The sequence below is a fragment of the Paroedura picta genome, chromosome 7 (genome assembly GCF_049243985.1).
Source record: "Paroedura picta isolate Pp20150507F chromosome 7, Ppicta_v3.0, whole genome shotgun sequence".
NCBI classification, from domain to species: domain Eukaryota; kingdom Metazoa; phylum Chordata; class Lepidosauria; order Squamata; family Gekkonidae; genus Paroedura; species Paroedura picta.
Genome location: NC_135375.1, coordinates 33180097 through 33192250, shown reverse-complemented (window position 1 = coordinate 33192250; position 12154 = coordinate 33180097). Strand labels below are relative to the sequence as shown.

General features: G+C 39.4%; 1 protein-coding gene across 2 annotated transcripts in view; it reads right to left on the bottom strand.

Moving 5' to 3' along the window:
- Positions 1 to 5519: 5519 nt before the first annotated feature.
- The window catches only part of TBCA (tubulin folding cofactor A), a 49875-nt gene continuing 43240 nt past the window's right edge, over positions 5520 to 12154 (bottom strand). For both annotated transcript variants that reach the window (XM_077347336.1, XM_077347335.1), the window contains exons 3-4: positions 8398 to 8484; positions 5520 to 5779 (exon numbers count right to left, since the gene is read on the bottom strand). In XM_077347336.1, coding sequence (XP_077203451.1) covers positions 5699 to 5779; positions 8398 to 8484 — 168 coding nt within the window. In that variant the 3' untranslated portion in view covers positions 5520 to 5698. The remainder of the gene's footprint in view (positions 5780 to 8397; positions 8485 to 12154) is intronic.

The following is a 12154-nucleotide window of genomic DNA, read 5'->3' as shown; positions in this document are numbered from 1 at the left end:
GATCTCTAGTTCCTCTGCCTCTTCTAAATCCTGCCTGTACTTCTGGAAGTTCTCGGTCCACATATTGCTGGAGCCTAGCTTGTAGGATTTTGAGCATAACTTTTGCACATTGATAAATCGGGTCAAATCCCCAAAGGTTGGGAAACTGTGGTGTTTATACCATTCTATCAAAATGGAGATCAAGGGATCCCTCTGACTATAGGCAAATTAGTCTGTTGAGTGTTCCCAGTAAACTGCACAAGGCACCTGCTAGATAAACTGCAGTACTGGTTGGATCTAGAAAGACTGATTTAAGTAGAGTAGGCAGGACTCAGGGAGGAAGCCTCGGCTATTCAACACTGTATGATTATACATCTCACTGAAAAATATACTTCAACTAGACCAGACTCTTCGTATGCAGCTTTTATTGATTTTAAGGCAGTGTTTGATTCAATATCTAGAACCCGGCTCTGTGACAAACGCCAGAGCACCTCTCTTGATGGCAAGCTACTGGCACTCATTATTAAATCATTATATCAGGGAACAATCCTAAAGGTGAGATGTAGCTCCCAAGGCCATCTTACGAATCCTATCAGCACCTTTAAGGGGGTCAAACAAGGATGTATCCTAGCATCTACCCTCAATAATTTTTATATAAATGATATAATCCAAACATTTCAGGATAGTTTCACCCTCGTATACTAACCCTAACCCTATACTCCTTTAGGCGAATGATGCAATTCTCCTATCTAGAACACCAATAGGTCTTAGGAGAACGTTAAGGAAGCTCACAACATACTGCTCAAAAGAACATCTTGATACAAGTTTCCACAAAACAGAAGTTTTGGTATTTGGTAAGCATCCAAATCAAGAACATGGGAACTAGACAGACATACAATTGAGCAGGTCAACAAATTCAATTATCTAGGGGTGATCATTCAAACATCTGGAAGTAGCCGTGCTCACTACAACTATGTAGTTGAGCTTGCCCAAAGATCCGCCAATAATATACTCAAATTCTTTCATACAAACGTCAGGCAATATATCCCAGTGGCTCTAGAGTTATTCAGAGCAAAATCCCTTTCTCAGATACTTTATGGTGCCTCTGTTGGAGCCCCAACACCAAGTATTGCTATCATATTCTAAATTCCTTAGGACTATACATGAGCTGCACTAGTGTGCCTTGAAACAGGAATGCTGAAAGTTGAAGATAAAATCACTATGCTCTCTATTCACCATGCTTTTACTCTTGCAAGATGCTCAGCCTTGTCTATGGCAGTACTAGAGGGCCCATATTAAAAAATCCCCCTCCCTCAGAGACTATGCCCCTGCCCCAGAAATCAGGTTTAAATAAGGGAGCATGTTGTACTCCACTGCTCCACTACCGTATATGATACGTTACATGACAAAACAATACAGAGTATATTAGAGAGGTAAAGCCTAGCAGCAAAAGGTTAAAAAGTGTTAAAATATGAGAACCCCCAAACCACCCTATGTACCGCCAAATTTTGTACTGCTGCCATTAAAATGTACAAAAAAAATTATAGGAAAATGAATTTTTCATTTTTATAATAGTCATGTTAATAACTTTACAGTGATCATTATTTAAATTGTGATTTTATGATTCTTAACATTTTATCTTGTGTTTTTGATCAACATTTTACTTGCTTTGATAGTCTAGCACTAGTCAAAAAGACTGTAAATAAAGTGTTGTATATCAGAGGCTATTCTCTAGGGAAGGCCCATTTGTTTTTGTTGAGATTCAACACATGAACTTCTCACCAACTTTCCCCTCTCTCTTTTCAGCTCTACCTTTGATAGCACCAGCATAACATTAATAAGACGACTTAGTTATATGCATTAATAATAATAATGTTGCTTCCCCGATAGAGACATTATCAACTTCACTGCAGAATATATGGTTTCTTAACATAGTTTTTGAAATAGCATTACTATGATCATGATGAAAGATCCTGTTAACTGAAAGCAGTTTTAAAGGCAGTTAATTTCCTCCACCACCCAGATGCAACAATCCAAATTGAGATTGTCTTGTTTATCCTAAGGATTGATCAAAAAGTAAGCAATAGCACCAATAATTGAGCCAGAATCCTATGCTTACTTGTTCATAGACAAGAATGAATTCTTATAAATGCTTCTGTTTAAAAACAGAAGGGAATAAATGACAGATAAACGTTAGCATTTATATAATGGGCACACTTATGCATGGTATCTTTCAATAAAGGATATCCTTGTGAATGGCAAGAGGGACTTTTTATCCATTTATCAAGAAAAGAACAAGCCCTGGGGAACTGCACTTTGCCTACAATACAAACCCAAGTAAGTTAAGACAGTTTCTTCCAGCACTTCAGCTATGGACAGTCATTCGCTGGCTGCATGTGCTGGTGAATTAAAAGGGTCACTGCACACAATATTAATACAGTTATTTCTGGCAAAGCTAGGAATAACCATTGCCTTCCCACCTCATAGTGAACAGAGGTGGCAGGAAATAACAGCTTAGATAATGGTATTTGGGAATACCTATGCTTTCTAGCTGTTTACAAAAACTAGTATTTTAATTACAATCTGTCTAATTTAATTCTTAAAACTTTGGTCTGTCAACAACTAAGGTAGGTTAATTTTTTTTTAAATTGCCACACACTATGAGACAACCCTTTTTTAACATACACCTGAATAGGTTTAGTACCATGTCTGTATATTATTATGCCCACATAAACAGTGATAATTGTGCATGTGTACATATATACTGTAATGATATAACTATTTTTATAGCCTGCCCTTCCTGATTGGCTTACGACACGTAACAACAGCGGCATTTTCACACGTGATATAGTGAAACGTTTGCCGAATGTAGGTGTTATATTTTGACCACTCAGCATGATGTCGCCTACATCCAACGTCTGGCCAGCAGCCGGCTCACTACATCCTCCATTTTAAAGCAGTACTTCGGGATTCACTGGTGGGCAACCAACAGAGGGAACCATCAACATTACATTGATGAATAGTTGATGACAGCTCTTAACATTCAAACTGAGCAGCTGTTGTTCACTAGATCTAAATGCCCTTTGGGGGTATAGCAGAAGAGGCGGTCCCATAAGTACAGGGGTCCCAAACCATTTAGGGATTTAAACGTTAATACTAGAACTTTGAACCTGACCCAGTCTCCGATCATGAGCCAGTGCAGTTGGGAAAGTATTGCTGTGATATGGGCTCTCCATTTAGTCCCAGTGAAGCTGCAATCTGGACCAGCTGGAGTTTCCAGATCAGCTTCAAGGGCAGCCCTGCATAGCTATAGAAGTCCTATCTGGAGGTGACCATTGCATGGATCACAATGGCTAGGTCAATTTCTGACAGGTATGGTGCAAGTTGTTGTGCTTGGTGAAGATGACAGAAAGCCTGGCAGATGACTTTTGTGATCTGAGCCTCCATAAATAAAAAAGCATCCAGAATCACTTTTGATAGTGGTTGTAGGTGTTAAACAGACCTCATCTAGCAAGGCATCTTATCTGTTCTAGCATGCTGGCCCAGCCAGTGGACCTCTGGCTTCACTGAATTTAGCTTCAGTCAATTTACATACATAAAACATTATTAGAATTTACTACCACAAAAGTCCTATCTATAACTTTCTCACCCTCATACACAAACATGGAGGGGCAAATCTCAGTAGTTTCTATTTCCACAAAATTATTATTAACCTGTAATGTTGGATAGGCTGTTTTACAGAAAAGTATAACATTTATAAAACATTCAGTGTTGGCAAACCAGATAAAATCTTTTTGTTAGAGAACATGCTGAGATAAGTAACTGGAATGACTAGAGAGGAACAACATTGCTGTGTTATCAGGGGTACAGGCAATGACAGTGAAGCATTTTGAAAACTGTTGTTTCAGTGCATTTTAGAGCCCAGTCTCACATCTGGGATCTTGCCCAGGTTACTCACCTCCATCCGAGCCAGGCCAGATATTAGAATACCATCAGCTGTGTGCCTGACTCTGAATGATTTATGAATGTAGCAAATGGCTAGTAGTTAGAACAAAAACATTTTAACAGATACATTTTTAGATATGTATATGTATTTGGAATATGTTTTTATCAAACTGTTGTAAGTCACCCCAGACCATGGTGGCCTGAAAGGAGGAGGATGATTGAGTGGGCCACTGCAGTTAAGTTATAAACATTCCTAGATGAAACATCAGTCTTGGGCCTATTCCAGTCCAGTTTCCAGTGTGGTCATGGGGTAGAAATGGCTTTGGTTACCCTCATGGATGACCTCCAGAGGTAGCTGGACCACGGTGGGTCAGCATTGCTGGTGTTATTAAATCTTATGGCAGTGTTTGACACAATTGTTTAAATTCTCTAAGCACTCAACTTAATTGTTTAGATTATCTAAGAACTCACTTTACGAAGCCTCCCATCCTGGTTAAATAGGTAGCTAACAGAAAAAAAATCACATGAAAACAGTCCAGTCAAAACTACTCAAATATATAAAAAATAAAACCCATCCCTAATTCCCACCTAAACTAGACACCCACAAAGCAGCATCAGCCCCCAATGATAATCATCCCTAATCAAAATATTTACTCTTCCAAAAAGTTGTTTTTTTTACAAGTCCTTGTAAAGGACAATAGAAATACTGCCTGTTTACAGCTTCTGGGATGCTATTGTAAGTGACAGGGTCTACACACAAAACAACTCTACAGCAGGAAAGCAGATGATTAGAGCATGACTCCTCACTTAGCGGAAGGGAATCCTTGGATCCAACCCAGTGTTCCTATCACCTGATTACCAAACTGAATGTGTAAGGTTGCTTTCACTGCAAAGCACTGCGCTTGAGTTGACATCAGGTGAAGTAAAAATTCTATTGTTTGTGATTAACCTATGATGGCTCATTCACGGATCAATTACACAGGCACTTTGTGCCTCACTGCCTAGAAATCCCTACAGAAAGCTGCTAGTCAAAAGAAGCAGATTGAATACTAGGCGTATCAATGCAATGAAAGCATTTAGGTAATTATTGCCAGCTGATTTAACTGAACGCTGTCCTGCAACCAAAGAAAAAGGTTCAAGTTTGGAGGGAAGCTCTGCATCATGAAACAAATGTTTTTTGGAGTCAGAGTCTAGCTTTTAAATTGAGAAGCTATCAGCCTTTCATTGCTGTAATAGGATGAATTGCATGTCTTCTGATACACAATGAATTATACCCACAAGCACAATCCACTGTGTAGAATATGTTTGTGCACGCCTGTATGAAAACAATCCTTCCAGTTCAAAAAGAAACCAAGCAAACATATGCACAATAAGCCCCATACCGAATATTATGCTATACACATGCAGCGTTCCTGTGATTAGGCATGTGAGAACTGCTCAATGCTTCCTAAAGAAATCATGCTAAGTGTAATACACAAAATGGAACTGATGATTCTATTCTTAGTCAGGCAAACAGGCTTCAAATCAAAGATGTAAACACTGAAAATATGTCAAGCAGAGGTGCAATACTAGGGCACAAAACAGACAAGCCCATATCACATAAAATCATTTATTCAATAAATCTTCAAGCAAGAGAGAGGCCAAATCATTTGCCGGTGTGCAACATATTGTTCTAGCAAGTCATTATTCGTAACATTACTTGAAGTAATACAGCAGTGGCCAAACATTAGCAGAGTGTGGCAATGGACCCAATACCAAGACATAAAAAATTAATTTAGGCTACTAATTTGACTGATTCCAATACAGAACGTGCTTCTTTATATTCTTCAGCTTCTTCCAACTCTTTTTCATTTTCCTGAAATGAGAAAAACGCAGCATATTTTACCTGAACACAAAACAGGATATTCACTACTTTCTCCTTATACACTGCCCCCACATATAGCTTTTTAAATTACTGTATGCAAAACAACCACACAGTAAAGACTGAATCTTTTGGCATGGGAGGGGAGGGTGTAGAAGAAGAGTTGGTTCTTATATGCCGCTTTTCTCTACACGAAGGAGGCTCAAAGCAGCTTACAGTCGCCTTCCCTTTCCTCTCCCCACAACAGACACCCCGTGGGGTGGGTGAGGCTGAGAGAGCCCTGATATCATTGCCCGGTCAGAACAGTTTTATCAGTGTTGTGGCGAGCCCAAGGTCACCCAGCTGGTTGCATGTGGGGGAGTGCAGAATCAAACCCGGCATGCCAGATTAGAAGTCCGCACTCCTAACCACTCCACCAAACTGGTTCTCCCAGAAAAGGGGATACTGCACTATATTTACTGACTCAAGTGATTAGGCTTTTCCCCTTCCGTTGCAGATACCTCAGGCTTTTGAAACAGTATGGGAATTCCCTTCCCCATATAAGCCATTAATATTAAAATCAGCCCACAGCATATGAATAATACATGATAAATGAAGGTGTGAAATCTATAATTATGCTTACAATTTCTCTTATTAAAAAGTATATGAAACAAAGCACAGCACATTCACAACTAGTTTTACAAAACAGTAGCCAGACTACCATTATGAACTGAAACTCTATTTTTAATTAAATACATCCAGAAAATAAAACTTAAAAAAATTATGCTAAAGTAGAAAGGGAGAAACTTATTTTTTAAAAAAATTAAAGTATAAATTGTGCCAATTACAAATTAGTTAAACATATGCTTGCAACCCAGGGAAATTATGGGCAAAATATTTGGAGAACAGAAACATGTGAACAAAGCAGATTATGGTAGAAAATTGGTCTGCATGCCCTAGGAGAGTGGGCACACTATATATCACCCTACAATTAATCTATTGTGCAGCTTATACTTACAGTTTTTGTAGCTACAAATAAGGAGAAATGGAGTGTTTTTATAGTCCTCTTTACAAACAACAAACCAAAACTTCTCAAATAAGCAACTTGATTACAGTCACCCAGAGCAGCTGGTAGTTCTAATGAAGTATGTGGTATGGCCAAGAAATAAGGTCAAGTTTCCAGCAGCTCTTGTGGTCACCTGGTTAGTCGTGGAAGCTTAGGCTCTATAGTGCTAACAATGCTGAATACTGAACATAAAATGCTGAAGAAAGCTGGTGTTCATATTTTTTTTATTCAGCACATTGTTTCATAGCACTTTTGCATTTTTCACAAGGCTAGTAATAACATTAACTGCATCCTGTGCCTCTAAGAGCCAAACTACACTTCCCATGGGTGGTATCTGGATTCCCCACCATGACTTTCAGTCAGTCATTCACATGACTACAGTTTCCCTGCTGAGAATTCAATTTCCCATGTATGTGAGGGCCCCAGTTTGGATTGGGATTGCTGCACATAAAGAGAACAACATTCTGCCTCCCTCCTAGATTATTCTCCTGACGCAAAATAGCCCAGGGAGTGGTCCCAACAGGGCAAATAAGATCTCCAGGGCTATTCTGGTCAGGAAAATAGCAAGGGAGGAGACAAAAGCATGCTTCAGAATATAGCCCTCAGAAAGAAACTTGCTTTTGATGTGTGACCAGCAAAGTCAGTTTGGGTAACTGTAACATACAATTTGGCCCTGAAATGTATTTCAGATCGTTGCTGCCTTTGTGCAAATCATGGGATACAGTCTCACATGACCAAATGGTTTTCAAAAATCGGAATTTTCCATCATATCATAGTGGTAGTATGAGTATATTAACCAGAAGTTAAACAAAGTTGACTCCTTTCTTAACCAATATAGGTATTTAATTACCTAAAATACAGACTAGGTTAAATGGTTGGCAGCAATTACAGCTGACAACAATCACTATGCTCATTTTGTATCCTTCTGAGTTTTGCACAGAACTGTCATAAGACTACATTTCGTGGCTATCTATAATGCCACCTTATACACAATTCTTTTCCCTCTGCAGTGTATATACTCCACTGACTGAATACTTTTCATGTATTTGACATAGTGGCCTGTAGCCCAGAGAAGCTTCAGCTTCAATAAACCTGTGAATCCTCAAGGTATTACAGAACCCCCGTTTGGGTTTTGGTGCAACAGATTAACATGGCTACGCCACAGAAGAAAACTAGTGCTGAATTTGGTCTGTAATCTGAGTTTTGTTTTTGGAAACCCACCCTTCATTTAAATGAAAGGGACAGAGCTGGTAAATCCAGGTTTTTGTTTAGTGAAGGAAGCAGAAATATGCAACATAGCCTGTCCTCACAACATGCAATGTCCATTGCAGCATCAGTCTGTACCATAATGGAAAATAAAAATATTAAATATGGCATTTTCTTTTAAGAATATGTGCCAATCTGTTTATTTAAAATTTCACACTTCAGTATTTCAAAAGTACATGTATCAAAGATTTTATTATTAAGCAGACTTACATCAGGTTGATTAATCAATTAAAAGATAGCTAATTCATCAACTTTTTAATTTGATTGACAGCCTTACAGAAATTATTTCTTCTGTACTTACTAATAGCTGAGCGAGATCTGCATGAGCAGCCTCTAATCTGCGCTGGCAATCTGGAATCATCATTCGAGATTCTTGCAAGATCTCAGTCTGCAAAATGGAAACTCATGAACTACACGAACAGTTAGAAGTGATAAAGTACAACTTTACTATTGCCTATGGATGGTTTAATAACAGGGAAACATTCTGAACTGCAGACTGGTACACAAAACACAGTAGTTCATTTCATTAAAGAAATGCACTACTCTAGAACATTTTTTATAACTGAAGCAAAAACTGGTAAAAGCTTTCTGTGAAATATTTGTTTAAAAAACTCTTTAATAGGAATCATTTCACCTGCTGTCACAAACAGCTTCGTCCCAAATGGGATCAGCTGGTTATATAAATATCTCCTGCATCTTTTGAGTAATAAATAAAAACAGTGTTCAGATAATACCACACAGAGATAATTACTGCATGAAAAAAGTTATTGAGTTATTGATCACATTGTATGCTCACTGCAGGAGGTTCTGACTAAAAGACAAAGGTAAAGAAAAATGAAAAGCAAAGACCAGCAGGCTCATATTTTTGATGCTTATCATGCATAAAAAGTTATTACTTATCCTTGGGCTTCGTTTTAGGAGAAAGATTATTCTCACCATGCTCTTTGAGCAAAATTACTGATCTGGCACCCCACTGAATTTGAACATCTTGCATACATCTACAAAAGACAATTCTGTAAGTGCACACACTGCCATCCTACATTATTTCACAGAAAATTTTTATCCCCCAAATTCATGCAATAACATGATAGTGTAAAAAGACAATTCTACAATGGTTAGAAATAAAAATCAATTAGTAAATCTATTAAGCATGAAGATTCTTACAGCAGTGATAAGAATTTCAAGATTCCATGTACCTATATTTACATAAAACCTATTACCAGGATTCAGGCTACATGATTTCATCTGCTTCAAGCCATGAAAACAACATGTCCCAATATACCTGGCATGTGGACAGGGCAACATGCTCAACTCCTTGTGAATTTCATAGGCCACTGAAGAACAGTTCCCTACTCATAGCCTACTCAAGTTCTCAGAACCATCTCTGCTGAACTTGCTTTTTAAGTGTTACACTATCATCCTTAATATTTCTCATTAGCTACTTTACCAATCTCGAACTATGTGACCCTTACACTAAGTTAAACAAAAATCCCTTCATACCCTCCAAGTCGTCAGGACAATAAAGAATGAGAGGACTCATCTGATTGTACTGGCCATAGGAGAAGAGAGGACAAAGGGCATCATGCTGTGACTTCAAGAAGGATTATCAAACTCACAGTTACAAGACCTCTGCAGATGGTACCTATAATCTATTTCTCCTCAATTTTGTTGTTGTTATGTGCGAAGTCGTGTCCGACCCATCGCGACCCCATGGACAATGATCCTCCAGGCCTTCCTGTCCTCTACCATTCCCCGGAGTCCATTTAAGTTTGCACTGACTGCTTCAGTGACTCCATCCAGCCACCTCATTCTCTGTCGTCCCCTTCTTCTTTTGCCCTCGATCGCTCCCAGCATTAGGCTCTTCTCCAGGGAGTCCTTCCTTCTCATGAGGTGGCCAAAGTATTTGAGTTTCATCTTCAGGATCTGGCCTTCTAAAGAGCAGTCAGGGTTGATCTCCTCTAGGACTGACCGGTTTGTTCGCCTTGCAGTCCAAGGGACTCGCAAGAGTCTTCTCCAGCACCAGAGTTCAAAAGCCTCAATTCTTTGACGCTCGGCCTTCCTTATGGTCCAACTTTCACAGCCATACATTGCAACTGGGAAGACCATAGCCTTGACTAAACGCACTTTTGTTGGCAGAGTGATGTCTCTGCTTTTTAGGATGCTGTCTAGATTTGCCATAGCTTTCCTCCCCAGGAGCAAGCGTCTTTTAATTTCTTTGCTGCAGTCCCCATCTGCAGTGATCTTAGAGCCCAGGAAAATAAAATCTGTCACTACCTCCATTTCTTCCCCATCTATTTGCCAGGAATTGAGAGGGCCGGATGCCATGATCTTTGTTTTCTTGATGTTGAGTTTTAAGCCAACTTTTGCACTCTCCTCCTTCACCCGCATCAACAGGCTCTTTAGTTCCTCTTCACTTTCTGCCATTAGAGTGGTATCATCTGCATATCTGAGGTTGTTGATATTTCTCCCTGCAATCTTGATCCCAATTTGTGACTCCTCTAATCCCGCATTTCTCATGATGTGCTCTGCATACAAGTTAAATAGGCAAGGTGACAGTATACAGCCTTGCCGAACTCCTTTCTCAATTTTGAACCAGTCAGTGATTCCATGTTCAGTTCTCACTGTTGCTTCTTGACCTGCATATAAATTTCTCAAGAGACAAATAAGATGCTCTGGTATTCCCATCTCTTTAAGAACTTGCCACAATTTGTTGTGCTCCACACAATCAAAGGCTTTAGCATAGTCAATGAAGCAGAAGTAGACGTTCTTCTGGTACTCCCTAGCTTTCTCCATGATCCAGCGTATGTTGGCAATTTGATCTCTAGTTCCTCTGCCTCTTCGAAATCCTGCCTGAACTTCTGGAAGTTCTCGGTCCACATATTGCTGGAGCCTAGCTTGTAGGATTTTGAGCATAACTTTGCTAGCATGAGAAATTAGTGCAATGGTGCGGTAGTTTGAACATTCTTTGGCATTGCCCTTCTTTGGGATTGGAATGTAAACTGACCTTTTCCAATCCTGTGGCCATTGTTGAGTTTTCCAAATTTGCTGGCATATTGAGTGTAGCACTTTTACTGCATCGTCCTTTAAGATTTTGAATAGTTCAACTGGAATGCTGTCACCACCACTAGCTTTATTGTTGCTCAGACTTCCTAAGGCCCATTTGACTTCACATTCCAGGATGTCTGGCTCCAGGTCAGTAACTACCCCACTGTGGTCATCAGGGATGTTAAGCTTGCTCTTGTATAGTTGTTCTGTATAATTTTGCCACCTTTGTTTAATCTCTTCTGCTTCTGTGAGGTCCCTACCATTTTGGTCCCTTATCATACCCAACTTTGCATGAAACGTTCTCTTCATATCTCCAATTTTCTTGAAAAGATCTCTGGTCCTCCCTATTCTATTGTTTTCTTCTATTTGTTTGCACTGTTCATTTAAGAAGGCATTCTTATCTCTTCTGGCTTTTCTCTGGAATTCTGCATTCAATTGGGTGTATCTTTCTCTTTCTCCCTTGCCTTTCACTTCCCTTCTTTCCTTAGCTATTTGTAAAGCTTCCTCAGACAGCCATTTTGATTTCTTGCATTTCTTTTTCTTTGGGATGGTTTTAGTTGCTACCTCTTTTACAATGTCGCGAACCTCTGTCCATAGTTCTTCAGGCACTCTGTCTATCAGATCTAATTCCTTAAATCTATTTGTCACCTCTACTGTGTATTCGTCGGGGATATGATTTAGTTCATACCTGAGTGGCCTAGTGCTTTCCCCTACTTTCTTCAATTTAAGCCTAAATTTTGCAACAAGAAGCTCATGATCTGAACCACAATCAGCTCCTGGTCTTGTTTTTATTGACTGGATAGAACTTTTCCATCTTTGGCTGCAGAGCACATAGTCAATCTGATTTCTGTGTTGACCGTCTGGTGATGTCCATGTGTAGAGTCGTCTCTTGGGTTGTTGGAAAAGAGTGTTTGCTATGACCATTGTATTCTCTTGACAAAATTCTACCAGCCTGTGCCCTGCTTCATTTTGTACTCCAAGGCCAAACTTGCCTGTTATCCCGGTTATCTTTT